This window comes from Oryzias latipes, chromosome 12 (assembly GCF_002234675.1).
Source record: "Oryzias latipes chromosome 12, ASM223467v1".
In the NCBI taxonomy this organism is placed as follows: domain Eukaryota; kingdom Metazoa; phylum Chordata; class Actinopteri; order Beloniformes; family Adrianichthyidae; genus Oryzias; species Oryzias latipes.
The window spans coordinates 2,445,931-2,469,258 of record NC_019870.2 but is presented as its reverse complement, the minus strand read 5'-3'; the positions used below and the strand labels follow the sequence as shown (position 1 = coordinate 2,469,258).

The following is a 23,328-nucleotide window of genomic DNA, read 5'->3' as shown; positions in this document are numbered from 1 at the left end:
GAGAGAGGAAGAAGGTGGAGGATTTGAAGGATCTATAGGGTCAACAGTCCAGAGGAATGGAGAATGTGGAGAAGAAGCGAGTGCATGCAGGTTGGAATGGGTGGAGAAAAGTAAGTTTCCGCTCAAATGAAAGGAAAGAGCAGCCATGTTGTTCAGCCGAGAGACAGCGGTTCTGAGGAAAAGACAGGAGGCGGAGCTGCAGGTAGCAGAGATGAAGATGCTGAGGTTCTCTTCGGGAGGGACCAGGATGGATCAGGCATGAGGACATCAGAGGGACGGCCCATGTTGGAGGTTTTGGAGATAAAAGTCAGACTGAGATGGTTCAGACATGTCCAGAGGAGAGACGGTGGAAGGATGCCGAGTCTAGAGCTGCCAGAGGAAGACCGAGGAGGAGGAGGATTCTGGATGACATGAAGGTAGCTGCTGTTGGAGGAGAGGATGCAGAGGACAGGGTTAGATGGAGGAAGCTGATTGGCTGTGAGGGAAAAGCTGAAAGGAAAAGAAAATTATGTTTTTTTTTATGTATGATGCATGTTTACAAAAGTACCAGTTTGAAGCCCGTTCAGCTGACTATTGTTGTAATATTGGGCTTTATAAATACATTTGAACTGAATTGTATTTCAGCCTCCAGAGCCTTCACATTAGTCTATTTTCTATGTCATTACACAAGAAATATATGTTTCTGAATCATTTGATTATAAGCTAATACAAATTAAAAAAACATATCAACTAAAAATGGAAAACACTATTTTGCTCAGTTTAATTAAATCATAACAGAAAAATTTAAAGCTTTTTATTTTTCAGTTCAGTCTAGTTTTCTGAAAATCGCTGCACGGTTTCCGTAACAGATTGATCGTCTGATTTGGTCTCTCTTCACGGTTTTCGTTTGGGATTCTGTGAAGTTCTATGGACACTAACTGTGAGCTGAAGACCAACAGCAGAGACAAACTGCAGGACAGAGAACCACAGACAGCGGGTCAGGGTCCACTGTGGACAAACAGAACGTTGTGTGGCGCTGTAGGCGGCGCTCAGCAGTACGTCTGGGAGTGTTGGTGTTTTTATTGTCGTTTGCACATGCAGTACATCGGAATTTTTCTTTGGCATCTCTCATGTCAGGGTAGAAATAAAAAGGACACAAATTTAAAATAAAGTAAAATTAGACAACAAAAGTACAAGTACATTGACCCACAATGCAAACTAATTCGCTTCAAATTGAAACCGCTCTTCCTTTAAGACTTTCACGCTGCCTGTTTAGGATCGCCTGTTGCCTGTTCAGCTCAATGCAAAGCTGCCCTGAGCTGAAATGCAGACGACTGACCCAGAAAAGGTTCACGCAGAGCGACCTTAACCAGAAACCCGCCAGCAGCTTCTAAGATTCCTGGGTTTTGTACATTGTTATTTAGAACTTCAGTTGTGTGGTAGTTGTCATGGTGCAAGGAGGAGGAAGCTGCCTGATGAAAGAAACGCCGTTTACTGATTTGGAGAAGACAATGAAATCCAGGAACTGGTTCAGGAGGTGGTCAGGGCCTCCAAAATGTGAAGGCTGAACTAACCAAACATGACCAGCAGAGGGAGACAGAGGCCCAGAGACAGGCCAAACCATGACAGTTCTACCTCCAACCAAAGTCCTTTCACCATCAAACTGGACTCCTGATGCACAGGCTGCCTTTGACCAACTCAACCCACTGTCCACCGGCTCCTATCGTTCAAATGCAGTGTGTAAAATCTTCTCCTTTTTACAGATAATTTGATCATTTTTGATCATTTTCAATAATTCTTTCTACAGCAGAATCAGAAAATGTTCGGAAACTTTTATTCTTCTTCTCATAATTATTGAAAGCTTTTTTTTTTCTTCTTCTTGTTCAGCATGAACCCCGTCCGTCTGTCTCCGGTGCGACTTCAGTGTCCGCAACTTTAGAACCGGGAAAATGTCTGCAGGCCTTCGGCGGTTCATTTGAAGATTTCTGCTTCATGACGGCACCACGCGGGCATTTTACAACCAATCAATCAATACCACTTTAGTATAGATATTTGGTCAATAGCGTCCAGAAACTCAATACTTTGGGTGAAAGATTCCTCTCGTTTGCGCAGTTTCCGCTTCTGCGCAGAAGCGACGCCCGCCGGTCGAACTGCGGCTGTGGAGGAGCCGTCAGAACGCATGCGCGAACGTAAAGCGGGTCATAAATCCATAAAATCATACCGTTTGTGACGCAGCACGTAACTCGTCGTCATCATTCAGACAGATGGGGGAGTATTGCGTCATGACTACGATTGTTTTGCAGGTTATTGGCTTATTCAAAGTCGGATGACATTATTTGACGTCATCACCAACATCTATTTATATCCCTGCCTGAACTCACGGAGTGAAAGGTGGAATCAAGGGGCTTGGAAAGTATATACTGGAAGGTGAGCGCAAAAGACTTGAAGCAGCGAGAAAACAGTTCACGGAAATTCTAGAAGAACGTTTGAACAGGTCTCTGAAAGAAAGTAGGCAAAGTGCGGAGAACATCTTCACCCAGAACTCCATGTTGTCCAGTCAAATTGAAGACATTGGCAAAAATCTGTCCAACATGAAGGATTTGGAGAGAACCCGCAAGAACCTGGAGAGGGAGAGGAAAGCTGCTTCTCAGAAAAACCGTGAACTGCTCAAATCTCTGCAGACATTGAACACACAAGTTCAACAGCAGATGAAAATCCAGCAGAGATGTGACGCAGAGAGACAGAAAGTTGCGGACTTCTCTGAAAACATCCGTGAAACCAAAGAGAAAATGACCACTCTGAAGTCCAAACTTCAGCTCCGCAAAGAGCTGCTATTAGACCACAAAAGAGTGAAACAGGAGAGGAAAGCCATGGAAAAGAAATCTGCGGTTCTGAAAGCCGAGCTGCAGAAGCTGCAGAGAAAGGTCGCCCACCAAGCAGTCCTGGAAATGGACTACAAACTGGAGTTCAACCATGTCCACGCTCTGGAAGAGGAGACCACGGCTCTGAAAACGGAGCTTCAGAAGCTGCAGACAGAAATCCGGGAGCGAGACCAAATTAGAGAATCGTTTGCCACTATGGTGGAAGAACGATACCGTTTGGAGGACCTCAAGAAAGAGCTGCAGACAGAGCTGTCCCGGCTGAGAGAGCAGCCGGCTGACGCCAAAGAGCTCAACGTCCTGCATCGCAGACTCACCCAGGAGCTGAAGGAACTCACAAAAGAAACCAAACATCTGCAGAGAAGACGGGAAGGAGTCCGACGCTCTGTTCAGGATGTGGAAAGGCTGGAATCTGCATGTCAGAAACTCCAAGCAAAAACCAAGATGGCGGTCCAAACCAACTCTGACCTCTCAACGGAAATCACAAGACTGGAAAACGAAGTCAGTCAGAATTGTGGTTTGGAGGACAGAGTCACTGTCGCCAGAGAGGAAAGTGAGAGGATGGAGAAGGAAACTGTCACTCTTCAAGGAAAAATCAAAGACTTGCGCTTCCAGATCCAACAGTTCCAGCGGCAAACTGAGGATCTGAACCAGGAACATCGAAAGCTGCAAATCCAACGCCACAAAAGAGACCAAATGAGGGTGAAGTATTCCAATAAACGGGAGGAAATTGGCTGCTTGCAGAACCAGCAGGCGGCTTTGGAAACTGAAATCTCAGACCTGAAAGTTCAAGAAACTGAAGCTCAGGAACGGATTGAAGAGTACAACAAGCAAAAGACTGAAGCATATCTTCTTCAGCAGAAGAACCAAGAGCTCCAGAAAACCAAGGAGGATCTGATAGAGTCCATCAATCACATGAAAGATCTGGAATCTGCACGTCAGGGCATAAGAGCCCAAACAGAGACGATTGTCAGAAGGAACATGGATCTCGCCTTGACAGTTACCCAACTCCAAGAAGAAGTCAATGGCTTTGAGGATGTGCAGAGAAGAATTCGGGCTGCACACGTGGAAAGGGATACTGCACAGGGGGAGACCATGGAGCTTCAAGAGAGAGTTGCAGTTTTACAAGATCAAATTGGACATTTCAAACAGCAAAATGCAGTTCCTGACTGTGAGATGAAAAACCTGCAAATACAAAATCAGACAAGAGACCAAATGAGGCAGCTCCAGGTGACTTCAGATGATGAAGAGTCCGTGAATTCCCGAGCAGGAACAGGCTCCATCACTGAAATGAAAGATTCTGGCTCTTCACTGACTGAGACAGATCAGGTGAAAAATGAGGAAGAATGTGGTGAGGATGATGAGGAGTAAGGATTAGGGACATTATTAGAGTTTTAGTAGGAAACAAATTAGGGACAGTTTTAAATTTTTAGTAGGAAACAAATTAGCGACATTTTTAGATTTTTAGTAGGAAACAAGAAACTAGGGACATTTATAAATCTTTAAGGGTTTTTATTAAAGACAACCTTTCAACAGACTTTAGATTTTTTCTGTTCTTTGTTTTTAGGGTTAGCTTAGCAAAGAGCAAAGCTACATTAACATGTGTGCATTAGGGTTTGGGTTAAGTTTGTTCTTAATTCCAAAGAGGATGAATTTCTAAAATATTTGTATTCATTCATTCATTCATTCATTCATTCATTCATTCATTCATTCATTCATTCATCTTCTTTTTTGTCCCTTTCGGGGTCACAGGGCTGCTGGAGCCTATCCCAGCCACCCGTGGGCGAAGGCAGGGGACACCCTGGACAGGTCGCCAGTCTGTCGCAGGGCCACAATCACACATCCATTCACACTCACACTCACACCTATGGACAATTTAGAGTTGCCAATTGACCTATGAAGCATGTTTTTGGACAGTGGTAGGAAGCCGGAGACCCCGGAGTAAACCCACGCATGCGCGGGGAGAACATGCTAACTCCACGCAGAAAGCTCCCCATTGGTGTTCTGTTTCAGGTCCCCCAGCTGGGACTTGAACCAAGGGCCTTCTTGCTGTGAGGCAAGACCGCTAACCACTGTTCCACCGTGCAGTATTAATATGATATTTTTATCATAATATTAAAAAATACCTTTTTGTGAGTTAAAAATGTTTTTTTTTATTATTATTACCATAAGCATTATTAGTAAAAGTATTTTTTATCCATTGGGACTTTAAACTGGATCCTCTTCCATTGAAGTGGAACCTTCAACCTAATCTTTTTTAATCTAAAAATGCCATGGAAGCACACTGAAGGTTCTTATTGAATGGAAGTCACAGCAATTTTTCCTGCACTAATTAGATTAACTTTGATGAACTAATGCTCTTTTGATTAGCGCAGTGGCTTCACTGTAAGAGGATCGATCCAGTTAGCACGGGGTCTCTCCGGCTTCCCCAGATCCAAAAAGAATGGAATCAGGTTTGAGAATACGCAAATAACAAATTTCCCCACTGTGGGATACATAAAAGTAAGTTGTCAGCAGTTGTGCAGGAGCTAGAACTCAAACATATGTACATATATACTAACACAACTCAGCGCTTGCATGTGCTGGTCCCATGTCCGGATAAATGCAGAGGGTTGTCGGATTTGCATCGGACATAAAAACCAAACCAAATCAATCATGAATGGAACTTTCAAACTGATAGGGTCGTGGTCCGCTTAACAAGGACCGCTGCCGGTGCTGTTGACCTACAGACTGGAGCTAGGACTAGGGTTGGTGGAGGAAGGAGTGGATGAGGGCGCGTTCTTCAGTAGGAGCAGAAAAGGAAGGCATGACTGAAGGACTTGTGCTGCGTTTACACCAAACTTGATTTGTGCGGCACATTCCCCTCTGCCGCCTTTTTTTGGCTACGCCGTGAATTTGCTCCTTCTGGTGCATCCAGAGGTCTGATTCCCCTGACATGAATTCATGTGTGGGAGGAGCTACTGTACTAAACGGTATCATTGATACATTACATATTGTAGTTCCCTCTGGAGAGCCTACGAAATGCGCCGGCGAGCACGCCACAGTATCATGAGATCCTTCAGAGACGCTCCCAGTACGTTGGGCTTCACCATCGACTGCAGGAACTGCGTCTGAATGACGGCCAACTACTAACTAATGTCAACTCATATTTAGAACTTTGTATTTCTTCAGGTGTGTCTCCATTGGAGACTCCTTCAGGAGCACAGCTAGCAGCTTCATGGTCTGCAGCTTCATCCCTGAGGGGGTCACTGCCATCTGGGAGAGCCTCGTGGGGGAGTTCATGGCTGTACCTTCTGCAGAAGACTGGAGATAGCAGAGGACGTCCGTCAGAGGAACTGCTGTGGATCCCCAGAGGTCAGGTACGTTGTACGTTTTCTTGTCCAGAGAGACCCTCCCACTGAGATGCTCCTTCAAGAGGCACTTTTCTGCAGAAGAAGCAGACCACAACAGCTCTGTCAAGCTGACTATCTTGCTCCCGCGATGCCAGGGGGGCCGCGCAGTAGTAGTGGTTTTAGGCACAGGTAATACGGGCAATTGCCCGGGGCGCAAATTTAACGGGGCGCGGTGGTGACAGCGGCTCAGTTCTCGGAAAAAAATGTGCGTCACTATTGGTTCCTATTATCTGTTCTATCACAGAGTTTGTAACAGAAACCTGTGAACTGCCGTCCCTGCAGCTGCTCCTGTCTCCTGTCACACGCGTGTGTGAGAAGGAAAGGGGAGGGGTAGTGGGCTCAGGCTGCCACGGACATGGTCCTTCATAGATTCATGGTTAATCCAAAGGGCATGACAAGGTATCCATAATGGCCAATGTGTGTGTTGAGTGCGGTTCTCCATTTGACCCCATTCTTTGACACGAATGAGATGGTAAGTTTGGTGACGTATTTGGTCCCTTGTAACCATTCAAAAGCACAATTAACGAGGAGAAGAACAGTAATCCAATTTAGTCGATAGTCGGTAGTCATTGACAAAAAAGAACCTGGCTCCTGCAGGTGATAAAGATATTAACACATTAGACCTGCTTTCAGAGAATCCTCAATGTAGGTCCGCGTGGCTTCACGTTCTGGACCAGACAAGGAATACAGACGACCCTGTGGGGGGATGGTTCCTGGAAACAGATCGATGTGACAGTCAAAAGGTCTGTGGGGTGGTAGAGAGGTGACTTCAACTTTGTTAAAACATTCTTTAAATTCAAGATACTGAGAAGGAACCTTAGATAGATCAGGATACTCTCATCAGACGAAAACTCAACTCAATGGATAACTCCCACCTGACAAACACACCGCTGTAATCGTGTCCTGGAGACTCAGTCACATGCACCTGTACATTGACACGAACGCGTCCTGCAGCTGTTTGGGTTGTCCGACCCGTGGGGGGGTCGTAGAGAGGAGCGGCTGCATTTGAACTCTTTAGCACCGTAGAGTAATCAGCGTAAATCAGCTGATTCTGTTGCCGCGGCTGCAACACTTTACGTGAGTAATATGCTGCATACATGATGCAAAGGCGATATGAAAGCCTCTTTTCTCTGTGTCAGTCAGCTGATTCACATCAATCATCATCATCATCATCATCATCATCATCGCTGTCTTTATTTATAAAAGCGCTGTGACACAGTTAAAAAAAATGTGAACAAAGCACTGTACATTAAAGCCACACACAATAAGAAAACTGTCAAAAACGAATTTAATAAGTGACTAAAAACATAATAAACCTTAAAATGTAAAATAACATCAAAATCTAATGTGTGACCAAAAGCTTGGTTATAAAAATGAATTTGGGGTAAAATGGGGTTGTTTATAGTGAGAAATGAACATTATAATACACTTGAAAGCTCAAAAAGTTGATTCTGCACGATATAGGCACACTGTCATCACGCCACACTCCGATTGGTTCATTTCCACATTTCCAACAGTCGGGTGGCATCAACGAGTGCGCACGTGTCACGCGAACACCACCAAGGAGATCCTTGTCCGTATGACACGCCTACTTCCCCCTTACGTGTTGTATAATTATTCACTACGACCTGTCGCCTGAAGCATGCCCGTAGTTTCTCTCTACGGGTTCACTGAGCCGTCTACCACCTCGATGTTTTGTCACCGTTGTGACCGTTCAGGTTTGACCATTTTTCACCTACCGGTCGTGAAAATCACTCAACTCTCAAAGGGAGCAGCTGGATTCAAGTCCCGCCGATGCTCCTGATGGACTGAAGGTGTGGAAACCGGTCAGCAGGTTTTCACACCAACATTCCCATTGCCGTGCTCTCAGGAGAAGAGCTTGGAGCTCACATGCAGTTTAGATCTAATGTTTCTCAAACATTTATCAAACCGACTCGCGTGTCGGATCTGTCATGCTGCAGCTGCAGCTTCCCTTCTGTCAGGAGAGAATCCCAAGCATTTGTGAGGACACGTTGGCTATTTTTGTTTCTAATTCAATTTACACTGATGGATGATGGCGTCACACCCACAACCTCTTTTCTCATCACTGTCTTCTTCACATGCAGACAACAAAAGGAACGTCCTAAAAATATGCTGGACAGATCTGGTGGCATCAGATCGACGCGCCGGCGTGTTCCACAGTCGTGCATCCACGCTGCCGCGTTTTCTGCTTTTCCACACCAACAGGCGGGGAAAGGGCGGAGGAACTCGCTCATCCAGAGTCTGTGTGAGTGTTATTCTAGGTCAGCCCCTTCCCTGGAATGTTCTGCCTGCTGCCAAAGAGAAGTCACTGCAAAGGAATGCACACACAACACTGCAGGATGACTTAAAAAGGCCTGAAAGTGAGGAGGCTGCACGGCTGGAGCCAAAGTTGCTCACAACGCCGAGAGTTACCAAACAGTCCAGCACATGGTGTTGATCTCATCTGTGCAGAAACCCTGAGCATGCTGTGTTTCCACAGATGGAGCAGAATCTGCCTTTGTTCCTGCTGCAGCGCGGCGGCGGCGGCGGCAGCGGCGGGCCGTGGAGTCACAGAGGGTCACGCAGCCTCCATCCTGCGACATTGTGAAATGACTGCAGCAGATTGTGTATTCTTGTACAATGCGGCAGGTCGTGGGGGAGGAAGGCAGCTGCAGAGTGAGGAGTGTAGAGGTGGTGGTGGAGGGGGTGACACACACAGAAACGAAGGGGGGGGGGGGGGGAGTCTCAGGAACCGGTTTCCAGGGTAACAGGGGTCTGAGAAACACAGGCAGGTTGGACTTTTTCAGTCTCCATGCTGCACTGCCCTCAGGCAAACCCCACCACAGACAACACTAACCGGGATGGCGCTCCGGCAAGCCGTGCCGCCACACGCGGCCCTCTGCAGCTTCCAGAGGTGCCTGCAAGCGCGGCGTCAAACGCCACGCTGCAGGTTGCATGGAACAAACATCATCATTCTGCAGGTGACGTCATCCTGGAAGATCACCCCCCCCCCCCCCCTTTTTTTTTATTTCCCTCTAAAACGAGGCTTCTCAGATCTGCAGTCATTCAGCTGCCAGAATGCAGGAGCTCCCTCCCTGGGGGGGGGGGGGGGGGGGCAGCCACCCTTATGAATGACATTAATGCACAGTGACGTCATTTTTATGTCTATTTCATCTACTGTCAACTTCGGTTTGAAAAGATACAGAAATGTCAGCAGCCCGGGAAGGCATTGATCAACCTCTTGTCTTGTTAACCTGACTGCGACACCAGGCGGAGGTGCTGCGTTCACTGTCACTCGGAAAAAAGGAAATCAAACCTTGGATGTTTGGATTTTATTTTAAAATATTTTTTTTGATATCGACAAACTTGCAGCCCATGAACTATAGAAAACATATCGAAAAACTGAAGATAAAAGACACGTTATACATTAGTTTTTTGACTGGATATTTTAATTGGAGAAATAGGGTTAAGGCCACCTTTGAAGAAAGAAAAAAACTGAATGAATTTAAAAACCTATGAGGAAAAAGTCAAAGTTTTACAAAAATAAAGTAAAAATTGTGATAGTCATACAGCAATAAAAATATTCAACAACTTATGAGATTAAACTTGTATATTTATGGTTCAAAAAGTTCTATTTTACAAGGAAGTTGTGTCGTTTAGACAATAAAAACATTACATTTGACTTTTTAATAGTTTCAACAGATGATGCCGAAAAAATCAGATGGACGTCCCCCTCAAGCATTTATCCACTTTCTAAAGGCAAAACAATATTTTCACAAAAAAACAATACTTTTGAAACAGCATGATTTTTTTCTTTGTAAAATTTGACTTTTTCTTTTCATATTTTACAACTTTGTCATAAAATTATGACTTTGTTTTTTATTATTATACAACTTAATTCTTGTATATTTTGGACTATTTTCTCATACTTGTATAATTATGACTTTTTTCTTATTATTTATCTCATTACTTTATACTAGTATATTTATAACATCTTGCTAATACTTTTATGACTATTTTCATAAAATTATGACTTTTTTTCTCACAATCCTAGGACTTTATTGTCATTAATTCTCATATATTCTTGCAAATTTGTGACTTTCTCATACTTTTACGAATTCATTGTTTTACAATGACGAGTTTTTTATTATACTTTTACGAGTATTGTTGTAGAATTACGCATCAACTTTTTCCCCATAACTTTATGAATTTTTAGTCGTAAAATTATTATTATTTTTGGCTAATTATATGACTATTGACCTCAAGTTACCACTTTATTAGCATTTAATTTAATGACATTATTGCCATTTATTTATTTTAGTACATTTTAGACTCTTTTCTCATACTTTTACAACTTTGTCGTAAAATCACAACGTTGTAATCATAATCATATGACTTGTAAAAATGTACACTTTTTTCTTATCTTAACTTTTGTCTTAAAGTTACTTTTTTAATTTGACGCTTTCCTTTAAACTTTTAAAACTTTATCCTTGTGAACTTAAAACTTGTTTCTCATAAGTGTCCAACTGTATTTTCATACAATTTTTCTTGAATTTTACTATTACATTGTTCTAAATGTTTTATTTTAAGTTTGTTGGCCCTAACACTCCGTCGTACGTTAAGGCTAAAAGGGGCAGAACTGAAAGTTGAGGTTTTCCCTTTGTAACCATGATGTTGCGAAATGTGTTTTGTTTGTACTCTAAAATCCGATGGTTAAAAATATACCGAGTTTTGGAGGTTCCTCAAACGCAGCACCAGCTAACGCTCGATTAGCCAAGCTAACATAACTGTCTCCTATAAATCGGCTTCATCGTGTGGCAGCTTCCGCGCGCTCCAGGTAAGACACCGGCTAATTAGCTAAGAGTCGGCGGGTCGACAGCTTTAATCCGCCGGGCGCAGACAAAAGCAGCTAACTACCGGCGGCGCCAGCGGCCGTTACACCAACTTAACCCCGCGAGTCCGGTAGCTTGCTCCGGTTAGCTGCTGGCGGCGGCCGCTGGCGGCGCGTCTAAGCCGCTCCGCCGCCACCGCACACCGCGACGCGGCGCTGAAAGTTCCCGCCGCCACCGCGGGGCTCCCCGGCTGCACCTCCGGCCCTGCGTCCCCGCATTTCTGACCGCCGTACGCGGCGGCAGCCTCACCCTCAGCCCGGCCGGTGTGATGTGAAAGAAAACATCTGCTTTTGTCATTAGTAAACGCCGGGAAACGCATTCCCGCACGCACGCATGCACGCGGAGCCTGGACCCCTCCACGGCACGCACGGCACGCCGCTGAAAAAATGCTTTGTTCTGATCTGCGGCATTGTTTTTGTTTTCACTCGCATTCGCGCGTGTTGCTGGCTGCTCACGCGCCTGCAGACACGTGTGGATGCGGTTCATGCCGGAGGGTCCGGAGAAAGCCCCGCGTTTGACGCGCGTCAGTAAAGATGCGGGTCTGAAGCAGGTGAGCTGTGGATGCTCTGCTGCGGGGGGAGACTTTTGGAGGGAAACTGTGAGCCGGACATCATCCGTGCGTTTATGTAACCTCTCTGCTGCTGCGTGAAGACGCATTGTGTTGTGGCAACAGTTGTGCAACAGACTGCCCACAAACTGCCTGTTTCTGGTCCACATCCTGCTCCAGAGGGCTTCCACACTGCGTGCGCGTCCTGGCGTGCACGCTCACATCTTTGCATGGCTCCCTTTGAGATGCAAACACATGGAAATTGGGTTGAACTGAGGGGAACTTGCAGGAGGAAGGCATCCTAACAATGGACCCGTCCCTGATGTTCTCCACCTGCTTCATCCGGCTGGGGGGTCAGGGTGGAGGGGAGGCGGCTCAGCCAGGATCCGGTCTGGGAAAAACCGTCTCTACACGGATCCATTGTCATTCCTGACACAGAATAATCATTTAACTGCTGCCCTTTGCTTTACAACACCAAATGAACAGATTCATTTCAAATGGGAAGCACTTCAAAGGAAATGATTCGTCCTACACATGTTTACATTTACAAATAAAAGCTAACACACGTGGACATTTTCACACGCGTCGTTCTCGTTTAAACTCTGAAGTTTTAAACATTTGTAGAAAAATGGGTCCAGGATCATAGAATGAAAACAAAAGATCCGCTCGCAGTCGAAGATTTAATTCATTTTTATGGACTATAAGTCGGTCTGGAGTATAAGTCGCAAACGCAAAAGAAAAATTCATTAGAAAAAAAAGTATAATAGATAATAATAGAATGAATATCTGCATGCTTCACTACCGTAACACATTGATTATTTATTTAGCTTCAAGAAACGTACTTTAGCGAACATATGAACAATTATTTGGATAAAGAACACGCTAACGAGTCAACTAAACTCTTTGCATCTCTTCAAATCACCAAATATAATTTAATCGTTTTCTTTTCACTTTGGAACAATTCCGACTGAGCGGTGCTTCTTCTTCTGTTGCTATCAGTAGCTAATAGTGATATGCACTCCTGGTGCGCCCTCTGGTGGTTGTTAGTGGGAATGTAGTGAACATGTGAGCCTATTTATGTTTTTTTAAAAATCACGTCATTCACACCTGAGTATGAGTCGCACCCCCAGCCAAACTATGCAAAAAAACTGCGACTTGTTCTCCGAAAAATACGGTTTTATGCGGATTTAGTCAACTAAAGGCATTCTGCACAGAGGACATTGAGTGACAGTGGTCTATAGCCAATCAGGACACAGTGTACTGTAAAAAAACAACAACAAAAACCTGTCTGAGTGAGTGAAACTTGCAGCATCTTTGGCTGCCTCGTGCAGTGGGGTGTTGCTGATGTAGTGTCGCCCCCTTCAGGCCTCTGCATAAATGACGGAACGTTAATATCTGTCGCTGACTTTTCCTCGGCCACAGACGTTTTTTGTTGCGAAGAAAGCCTCTCAGTGAGACGTGGGCTGCTTCTCAGCAGTCATTTAATGAGGCACAGCCGCTTGTTGTGCTGCGGCGGGTTTCTGAGGTGAGGCGGCCTGTTTTTGGTCCCTGTGGCCCTGACTTCCTGGATGTTTGTTGGGCACAACAACACGTTGTTGTGCAGCCGGGCTCTGGCCTTTTGGACGTGTGTTGACAGGAGAGGATGTAGTTATGTTCATGAAGAGCCGCAGAGCTCGGCTCTGCATCGACGCCAGCTGCTCACTGTTTTCAATGAAACATACATGTGAAGCTGTTTTGGGCACTGCTGGCGCCAATGAAGCGTTGCATGTGAATTATGATGCAGAAATCTGATCTTTTCTGGTTTCAGAATTCTCACAAGTTTCAGCCAAAAACTGTCCAAACAACTTTCTGCATGTATGCTCTGTTTTGTTTACGTCTCAGCGCGGCAATGCTGACAGCTTCGGAGCAGGCGGTGTACGGCGTATCCCGTCTGGTAACATGGAAGGGGAGCTTTTCACAGCAGAGGCCGTCTTTGTTGTTGTCAGAGGAGCTCTGGATCAGGGAGGAAACATCTCATGTGCCTCCCAGCCTGCTGCTGCTCTCCTGCCTTTGACGCGTCCCTCAGATCCTTCTGAGACTCTGAATAAGCTCCTGATCAAAGAACACCTTCGGAGCGGATCACCGTGTGGCAAACGCTTAAGCCATTATGCTTGTTAACCGTTGGACTAACGGTGTTTTTCAATTGGAATAAATGGTAAACAATAATACAATGATAAATGTCCTATTTGCTAATCCTGAAAAAGTGTCGGAATTAAGAAAAAATCTATTCTAATCCAGTTTCGTTAACGCCCTGACTTCATTTAATGCCGGGAGAGTTTGGGTTCAGTTCATTTTGCTTCACAAGGCGGTTTGTTTTCACGATCACAGCTTCTTCTACAAGGTTCCCTTTCTAGAGCTTGACAGACAAAATGTCTATAAACTCTCCAAACCGAGCAACTCAACCTGGGCCTGAAGGGGTGCGGGTGCATTGGGGGTGGGCTCTGGGCTTCATGTGGTGAGATTGGTTTAGTTTATTTCTTCAGACATCGTCGTCTTGGTTCCTTCCAGATCTTGAAGGTCTCCATGTCTCGTTTGTTCATGTTTTGGGGATGGAGGCGTCTGACTGATGGACACTGAAGGAGACAGGATTGCACAGGATGGTGTTGATAGTGCTGCAGCCTTTGGGACAGTCTTTGTTGACCCGAGGCCTTCATTGGAACTTTGTCGGTTCACACAGATCACATTGTTTGTTCGGGCAGGAGCTGGAATCAGCTGAGGGCCGTGGTGTCATTTACAGACTCATCGCTGCATATTAGTAATTTTTTTTTCTTTTTTTACAACCTGGGTAATTTTTGAAAGTTTAATGTTTTCATTTAAAAAAAGCAGTGGTCCTCAACCTCTGGGCTGCAAACAGGTACCGGTCCAAATTAAACTTAAAAGTGCATTTGTTAGTATTTCCTTATTTAAATCATTGTGAAGCAGCAGCAGAAAAACTGCGATCGTAGAAAATACGCTGGGCGGGGCCACGACCTTCTTGCTCCGCTCCATTCCCATGCCTCCACCTGCAGACAGACCGATCGACGAACGTCTTTGTTGGATCAGAACCGTCCAGCTGGACGTTTCTTTTGCACCGCTGCAGTGTTGGGTTGGGGGTGTGAGGGGCTGTAAGCAGTGGAGCGTGTAAACACATTGCCCTCAGGTATGTGGAGGGGAAAGGGAGGCGGGGTTGCTGTGCATCGGCAGTCCCACCCACAACTCAGAGGTGAACTTGTAATGACCTCCTGCCGATCTGCAGAAACTATGTCCTTGAAAACGAACAAGATTTCTGAAATTTTGATAATAATAAGACCACTGGGAACGATTTGAAAATAGATCCGAAAATGATCGGAGTGGAACTTTAAACCACTGCTCTGGGATTGACTAAAATACTCTTCTTAATCCAGGGGTGCCCAATTCCAGGCCTTGAGGGCCGGCCTCCTGCTGGTTTTCCAGAAATCCCGCCTTACCTGCTGCTGATTACCTGGATCAGGTGTGTTTGGCCAATAAGGAGCTTCAATGGCAGGTTGGTTGGAAAACATGGACACTGGCCCTTAAGGCCTGGATTTGGCATGGTGGCGTGGGGCTAATCATGTGGGCTTTAAAAAAAAAGAAGAGTCAGATATTGCTCTAAAGTGAAATCTGACTGACTTGGCAGCAGAAGCGACTGATTTGAAAGTGTGTTTCTGATGGTTGTTAGGCTGAAGGATGGAGTAACCTTAGAAAATAATGGATGTTGGTCTTTCAGCTCCTTTATTTAACGTCCTGGAATTGATCCATGTTGAGTTTGGCACTTGTCTTTGAACTGTTCAGGTTTATAGACCAGACTGATCGATGGTAAAGGGCTCATTAAGGCCTCAGTGATGTCGGTTTAAAGACCCTCTCATTCGTCAACCTCTGCACACGCCGCTGATCCAAAGAGACGGGCCGTTCGCCGCTGATCTGATGGTCCGTGACAGCAGGGAGGTTGGAGGACAGGAACAGACTGAGGAGTGGAGGACAGGGGAGTTGTGGGTAAAGGAAATGTCAAGCAGCTGAGGCCAAACGAGGTGAGATGACGGCGAGAACAGCGTGTCGGTAACCGCTCTGCAGGTCGTCGCTGTGATCTCCGCGTTCCGTCCCCGCCTTGTGCGCCGTTTCCGTCCGGATGTCTGTTTGATTGAGGGGGATTCACGGCCGTCAGGTGGTCATGTGATCTGAGGGACACCCCTCCCTTTGGCTCCTTTTATGCAAGATGTTTGACCCAAATCTGCAAAGTGTGAAAGGGAAACGCCGCAGAGGAGGAAACAGGGGGAGAGGACGCTTGACACTCGGGGATGTCAGGGAAAATTAGCACGTCAGCTGGTAACCGCCAAATAAAGAGAATCATTAGGAGGAGGTGGGAGGAGAGCAGCGAGGAGGAGAGAGGAAGCAGATCAAGAACAGCCTCATTGCTCTGTCTGCTCCTGGAGTGTTTATGGAGATGTGCTTTTGAAGATCTGTGATCTTTCTTCTTCATCGCCGGGTCACACTTGGAAATGGGGTGGAACGTTCCATCGACTTTGGTTCTCCTAGCGGGAATTCGTGAAGAACTTGACCTGGTGCTTGACTGGACGGTACCAGTGAATCCACGTGTTTACAGAAGAGAACATTTATCCCAAAAACACAAACAAAACCACTTCCTGCAATAGTTGAACGACCCTGACATCCGCTGGCGCCTGTAGCTCCTCCTCTCCTCTCTCACTGTAGTCTTCTTTCTCTGCAGACATGGACCTCTCTTTCTTCTCTCTGGTACCTTCAGCATTTATTGTCCAACATTCAGACGTTTCAGTCTCCACCGTCCTCATCCGAAGTTAAAAGTATTCCTATTAATCAGCCTTGAAGGACCAACTGTTTGCGGTTAAAATGGACTTGTGTTGAGAAACGACCGTCCTGTTCTCTGAAGTTAAAGAGGCCTTTCTAAACCATCCTTTCATCTTTTTATTTGATTTATTCTTAACGATTCAAATCTGTTTATAATTATTTATTTATATATCTTTTTGTCTGGTTCTTTACATTTATTAAATAAAACTGGTTTTAAAAATTGGAAATTGTTTTTGTGTGAAGCTCTTTGAGCTACTTTTGTCAGAAATAAAGTTTGAATTGATTTGATTTGATCTGATCTGAGTTGAAGCTGGTGTTTATGGTCTGTACGTCGTTCAGACGTCTTTGTGCGTTTCGTAGCTCAGCTGGGATGTTGTGGGGCCGATTCCGTTTTTTGTTCATAATGACGGCCCCTAAAGTTCTTTCTCCATTTGAGACTTAACGCCAAACGTTGTCTTTGGTTTGAACTTTGGTTCGCACAGATTGTGGCTCATTGCTCCCTAGTGGATCAATCAAATACAAACAGGTGTGATTGCTGATGGTGCTTTCTGGCTACCGGCATGGCGCCACCTTCCATCACAGAGGGACATCAGGACAAAGACGATTTCAAACTTTTTGGAGCCTAATCCAAAGGATTTGTCTTTTGGTCATTTCAGAGCATAAACAACAAAACTATCAGATTTACGGAATTTTCTCAAACTGAAAAAACTTAAAACACAACAAGGTTATATAATCTTTGTGTGTTATGTTTAAGGTGTGGGTGTGGCTAGTCTAAACCTATTGAAAACGGTAACATTAAATGGTAAAATGGTAAATATATACTTGTAAAGCGCTTTTCTACCTTCCTCAAAGGGCCAAAGTGCTTTACAGTCACACACTGATGGCGGCTCCGCTGGCGAACTCTGGCGCCTGCCTCCCACCAGACGCAAGGTGGGGTTCAGTGTCTTGCCCAAAGACACTTCGACACAAGATGGGAATAAAACGTGCAATATTCCGATCAGAGGTTGACCGCCCCACCGCTGCACCACAGGAGCCAAGAAAACTGAACCGAGTGATTGCAAATCATCCATAGAAATTATTTACTTCCACTTTCGACGAAATGACCCACGTTGGAGTCAGGCGTAGTCCGTAAGCAGTGTTTGGTCGGAGTCAGTATGAGTCGTCCTTTCTATGGCAACCATTATGGCCAACCAGGAGTGAGCTTGTCCAACGTTTTAAGCGTTGGACATGGAGGGCAGCAGGCTCCACCTACTTTTATTGAGGCATCTGATTGGTCAGTTTATAACTTGAATAACTTCAACTACAGAAAAACTATCAATTCAAGAAATAAAATGAATATTCTCAAGATGTTAAAAAAGGTATCAAAGTAAGAATTGGTATTCTGACCAATAGAATGGCTGAGTAACGGCTCTATAGAAGTCTATGGGAGTTTGGCTTCTTGGAGCCACTTCCTGTTTGGAACACTCAGTCCAGTTCTCATATACAGCACCAAAGATGCAAAGCTTGTTTATTGAATGGGTCTTCCCCTGAGGGGAACAGAGTTGGATCATTGAACCAGAACGTGGGTTTGTGTTGTTCTGTAGCGTTCTCCGTCTTCTGAGCTTTCATCGGTTGAAATGGTGACGGATTCAAATCTTTTGTGTCACGAGGCCTGCAGCAGAGTCAGGTCCTGGAAAGATGAAGGAGCGCCGTGACCTTCTGGGAGCAGAGATATCCGAGGGAGGAGTCCTGCTCGGCGGTGGAGGAGCCTATGATCAGGGATCGTACGCCGGCAGAAGAGCGCGCCTCTTCACATCTATGTTCTCTTAAATTCTTTTTGAAACCAGCAGGCTATATTTAGCGCCCCCCCCTCCAGAGGTATTGGGGCTGCAGCAGTCAGCGATAGGCCGTTTTGATGTGCGCAGTCCTCACACACGCGCACGAGCAGCAGAAAGTGGGAGGCGGCTTGTCTTTGTGCAGCCTGTAGTGATGACAAATGGTTGCTGTGCAGCAAGTGAGCGCTTCGTCTTCTTGTCTTTCTGTCTGTCAGGGCCGCAGCTCCAGGACAGCGGGGGCTCTTTCATGGTCCCCCCGTTCAGCAGATGAACCCCTTCAACTCCATGAAACCCTCCCTGCCTCCCACTCCACACAGGTACCCACGCACACTCGCACACCTGCAGATCCTCAGGTGAGCCGGGAGGCTGCACCCAAAAACGCCGGCCCCATTGACCCCTTTGGGAACTTAAAGACGGAGGAATTCTTCATTTTTCTGACTCAGCTTTCTATTTGTTTTTAAATGAGTTTTTAAGAACTCTTTCTGTTTTTTGTACAGAAAAAGAACTTCTCTCTTCAAACTAGTTCTTAAATTTCCTGTAAAATGCTCAGAAAATCTTCAGCAGAATTTCTTTTAAAAACAGATGACAATCCGAAAAAACGCTTTTCACATAAAGAAAATAAGTGAGGCCTGTTTCTATTTGCACGATTGAATGAATTAATTCATTCAATCGATTTTTTTTTTTGCCCAGGCCTACCATGTAAGCGATGAACACAGTTTTTTTCGGCAAGCATCGAATTTGCCACGCGTCGAAAGAGATGCACTGAATACAAATGTGCCAAATCAGACATCGTAAAGTCATATTTAGCACCACAGGAGAAGAAAATACTCGCGAAGAACAACGAAAGAATAAAATCAGACTTTGAGTGACGACGTTTCACAAAAAACAAAAACTCGAGAAGAAGAAAAAGTAACTGGTTTGTAGCTCTACTGAAACACAATCAAATTTTGAGGCTTCAAACAAACAGGAAACAGTGACATCTGCTGGCCAAGTCGAGTCATTACAACCTGTCACACAGTCATTGTTTAAATCTGTTTTTTGCTGTTAAATAATTTCAGATGTTGTCCGTGTACTAATGATTAATAACAATGTTGTTAGAAATAGCAGGTTACTTTGTTAGAACATTTTTTAAGAAGAAAGACTAAAATGCTGACATACATGCTTAAAACATCACTCTGGATAAGCGTACTTAAAAAAAATTAATTTCTTCAGTTCAAGTTAAAATAGAGACGTTGGATTTAATCACCGGAACATCCGTCGTGCACAGAAAAAGCTAAAACCAAAACTCAGTCTACTGAAATACATATGATTGAACTGAAACGGTAATCATTAGATGGTTGATAAGATTGAAATACCAAAAGTTCATCTGTTCTGTTAGTAAGGTGGGAGGGGCTATAGAGGGTGTGGTTTGGTGTGGTTTTTTCCTCTGGTTTTGGAGGAAGCTGTCAGATAAATAAACCAGGCTCAGACGAATTGTTAGCTCACCAAAACAAGTGATTCATTCGTGACCTTTTCTCATCCGTCTGTGTGTTGCGCCGCGGTAACTGAGCTCCAACAAGGCGGAGGACTCTGTTTTGGCGAGAAAGCGATGAGACGCTTTCACTCTGATATTGTGACATTTAGAGGTTTTTGATATCAGGATGCTCTCCTCCTCACATCAACCATCCCATCGTGTCCCTTTGCAGAGCTGACGGATCCTTCATAAATGAGCCAGTCTCCTGGCAACCAGGAACCAATCAGCACGCAGGATCTCTCTCTGTAGTAACCACAGTGTGGGGCGTGACCAATCCCACGCAGAGCCAGGTAACGACGGACTTTGTTCTTATCAGGTTCCCCTCTATGAAAGTAAAAGAAAACACGGTCCAGTTATTTAGGATGTGGAGTTTATTAGTCATAATTGCAAATTGTTTCCATGACAACCAGGCTAAGTTGAGGTATTTACAGTAGAACATGTCCACACAAACTAGATTCTGATTGTCTTAATTTCCTCATTTAACGTTCACCTGAACACAGCACGAACGTAGAAAACAATGTACGTGAACTTTTCTCTCTACGCTTTTCTCTCTTCACTGAGCGGAGCGCTATACGACCTTGATATTTCCTGCGGGTCACCTGTATGCCCCGTACACGTCTGACCAATTTTCAGCTGCACACAGCCCGCACCAACCCAAGGTTGCGACTAAAGGCTGGGTCACACAGCCACGACGAACATTTTGCGCATTTTTCATGTAAGGAATTCTAGTCTTTCATGATAAATGCGTGATATACGTAATTCATATGTGTTTTTTTTGCTTTTGTGATTTGTCGATGTGCTCAGATTTACGTCGAAGGTTTCTGCCTTTTGGTCTTCACATGAATTCGTTTTTTTAAGTTTTTCAAAATTTTTGGTCGGTTGACAATTATGCAGTTTACGCGTATTTTACGTAGTTTATTTTTTATATAAATCTTACACAATTGTGCGTGATTTTTGGGAGATGCAAACGCAAATTTGTATCTTTCCACAACCGTTCCATGTGTGTCTAACAGAGTTTTCACGCATGAACAACTGATGTATAACTTTTATATCGCGTATTACGTAAAAATTACGTAATTGACGCACGAATCACTAATGAATTGCATATAAACAGCACAACAATCACACATAGTTCATGTTCTACGTTGATTTACATGTTTTTTGCATGGTCTATTTGTACTTCATTGGTTTTAACGTGGTTCTTTTGGAATACATCTGTAGAAATTTCACTTAAAGATCACAACGTTTCAGTTTTTTATGTATATTTACGTATGACCAAAACTGTCCGCTAATTTTACGTAATGACAGTCTGACATGGCCTTAAGGTTTTCAAAGGTAGAGGAGCTGGAACATGACATGACCAGCAGTGACCTTCGGGATGACCGGGCAGCACTTGGACAGCTACCATTGTTGTGTTGCTCTTCAAGATGATGACCTTTTCTGACCTGGACCGCACAATTTTTAGCTTTAAAACGTTTAGTTTTTTTTAAACCTGGTTTCTGTTGGTGTGAACTTCAACAACCAGTCTAACCTCACCCTGGATTTGTTGAAGGACCGCACGGCAAACAGATCGCCTCTCTGTGTGTTTAGGTGTTTGGTGCACCCATGGGCCCTGGCGAGAGCTCCGGTGGTCACATGATGCCCGGCGGCAGCATGGGCTCCCAGTTCATGGGGCAGCAGTCGTACGGAGACGCCGTGTCTAAAGGCTACGGCCAGCCGGTCATGTATGGACGTCCCGGCGCGGCGTACAACCCTGGTTCAGCGTATGGAGGAAGGTACATCACTTTCATTTTAAATGGATTTTAAACTGTATGGAAGCCTAGCAGGGACAAAATACGCGCTGGCTCTAAAGAACTGGATTGATGCTTATTTAGATCGCAGTTGCATTTTCTGTTTCTATGTTGTTTATGTAAATGTTTTTGGCTAAAGTAATATTTTCCTCTCCTTACATATCCTTTGGTTCAGATCAGTCCGATAACCGAAATGATCTGCGCTGCAGTAATGTTTATTCCTCGTGTTATTTGTCTTTACGCTTTTTCCAGCAGCTGTAGTGCATGACAACCGTGGAAAAAACATACAAGTTTGGCCTTAAAAATCAAATTATTGTATTTTCCATAGTATAAGTTGCACCAAAGTGTAGGTTGCAGGACCCAAAAAAAATGCATAAAAAGACAAAAAAAAACAAATATAAGTTTATGAGTATAAGTCACACTAGTGGAAAAACAAAACCTGCGACTTCTCCTCTGGAAAATGCGATATAAATCAAGAAAAAAGTAAAACATATCCAATAAAAGACAAAGTTTGCAGTGAAAGTCTCTGGAGTAATGTGCATAAAACGCAACAATCACTTTTTAATATTTTTTATATGGGATTTATCTAAATCTTTGGTTCTTTTTAATCATAAATCTCCATCTAAACCTAACAATCCAAATGAAAGCTCCTGACAGCTTCGATACCAAACTGCTTTCCTGTAGAATATTGATCGTCTTTTAAGCTGCAGGATTTTACAATGTTAAAAGTTGAAAAAAATGTTTCCATAAAGTGCAAATTAATCATCAAATCACTAATTTATTTATGAAAGGAGTTAAAAAAAAACCAATTGTTTTCTGGCGTAACTTTGTTGAATTAGTTTAAGCCGAAGAAAAAAGATAAAAACAAATCAAACCTGATCGTTGTTGAATTCTAGAGAATCACAGGAGTTTCTAAAAAAATATATAAATATTTTTAATTGTTAAATCCAGATGATGTTAAATAGCAATGATGATGATGGGTGCACTTTAAAAAAGAGGTCAAAAGAAGGTCAGAGTGGGACTTTTAGGACTTGTTGCATATTACCGCAAAGCCGAAACGAACAGCTGCTTTTCAATCAGCTGATCGCGTGAACGGTCCAGGAGTTACGGTTTGTCAAAGAGTGTGACACTCAGCTGTCGCCGGTGACATCTCAGGTGTTTCTGGAACTACTTTTAAAGTCTCTAAGTCTAATAGCATGTCAGCATGTTCTCATGTTCTCATTTGACACGACGACCGACTCACGCCGGTTCTCTCGGTTCACCGCGGCCTTGTCGTCCATCTCCCCACAGTTACTCCGGAAACGGCGGAGGTGCCGGTCTGGGCGTCCGGCCGGCCTCGGATTTCACCCAGGCCGCAGCCGCCGCTGTTGCGGCCGCCGCCGCCACAGCGACCGCCACAGCTACGGCGACCGTGGCAGCGATTCAGGAAAAGCAGAACCAGGAGCTGAGCTACGGCCAGGTAAGAATCGCAGCCAAAACGCTTCCTGTCCTGTTATTGGAGAATCCGTTTCAACAAATTGGAATCTCTGCTGCTGAAAAAACATTTCCAAACATAAGTTTGCCGCTTGTCTCCGAGGTTTAAGTCGGTTTGGGGCGCCGTGATGCGTTGAAGGTCCTTGTTACTTTGGAGATGGTTGAAGCAGAGGTCAAACCTGAGGTCAAAGT

General features: G+C 44.6%; 2 protein-coding genes across 3 annotated transcripts in view; both read left to right on the top strand.

Moving 5' to 3' along the window:
• The first annotated feature begins 731 nt into the window (after positions 1 to 731).
• On the top strand, positions 732 to 6,171 carry LOC110016135 (putative WEB family protein At1g65010, chloroplastic). The gene is made up of 3 exons (XM_020707938.2): positions 732 to 4,187; positions 4,611 to 4,645; positions 6,030 to 6,171. Exons 1-3 carry the CDS (start codon positions 2,526 to 2,528, stop codon positions 6,169 to 6,171), a joined length of 1,839 nt encoding a protein of 612 aa, XP_020563597.1. The 5' UTR covers positions 732 to 2,525.
• The window catches only part of zmiz2 (zinc finger MIZ-type containing 2), a 31,504-nt gene continuing 13,054 nt past the window's right edge, over positions 4,879 to 23,328 (top strand). The window contains exons 1-5 of one of the 2 annotated variants that reach the window (XM_020707441.2): positions 4,879 to 6,217; positions 18,576 to 18,677; positions 20,046 to 20,163; positions 21,464 to 21,648; positions 22,954 to 23,122. In XM_020707441.2, coding sequence (XP_020563100.1) covers positions 18,628 to 18,677; positions 20,046 to 20,163; positions 21,464 to 21,648; positions 22,954 to 23,122 — 522 coding nt within the window. In that variant the 5' untranslated portion in view covers positions 4,879 to 6,217; positions 18,576 to 18,627. Of the gene's footprint in view, positions 6,218 to 10,651; positions 11,088 to 18,575; positions 18,678 to 20,045; positions 20,164 to 21,463; positions 21,649 to 22,953; positions 23,123 to 23,328 lie in introns of those variants that run through there. The other variant, XM_011481424.3, reaches the window with a different exon arrangement.

Excerpts from the sequence above, each read along its gene's own strand:
- LOC110016135 (XM_020707938.2), top strand. The coding sequence starts at position 2,526 with ATGTTGTCCAGTCAAATTGAAGACATTGGCAAAAATCTGTCCAACATG. Across the intron at positions 4,188-4,610 it reads CACTGACTGAGACAGATCAG|GGCTGCTGGAGCCTATCCCA; the intron begins GTGAAAAATGAG and ends TCGGGGTCACAG. Across the intron at positions 4,646-6,029 it reads TCCCAGCCACCCGTGGGCGA|GTGTGTCTCCATTGGAGACT; the intron begins AGGCAGGGGACA and ends GTATTTCTTCAG.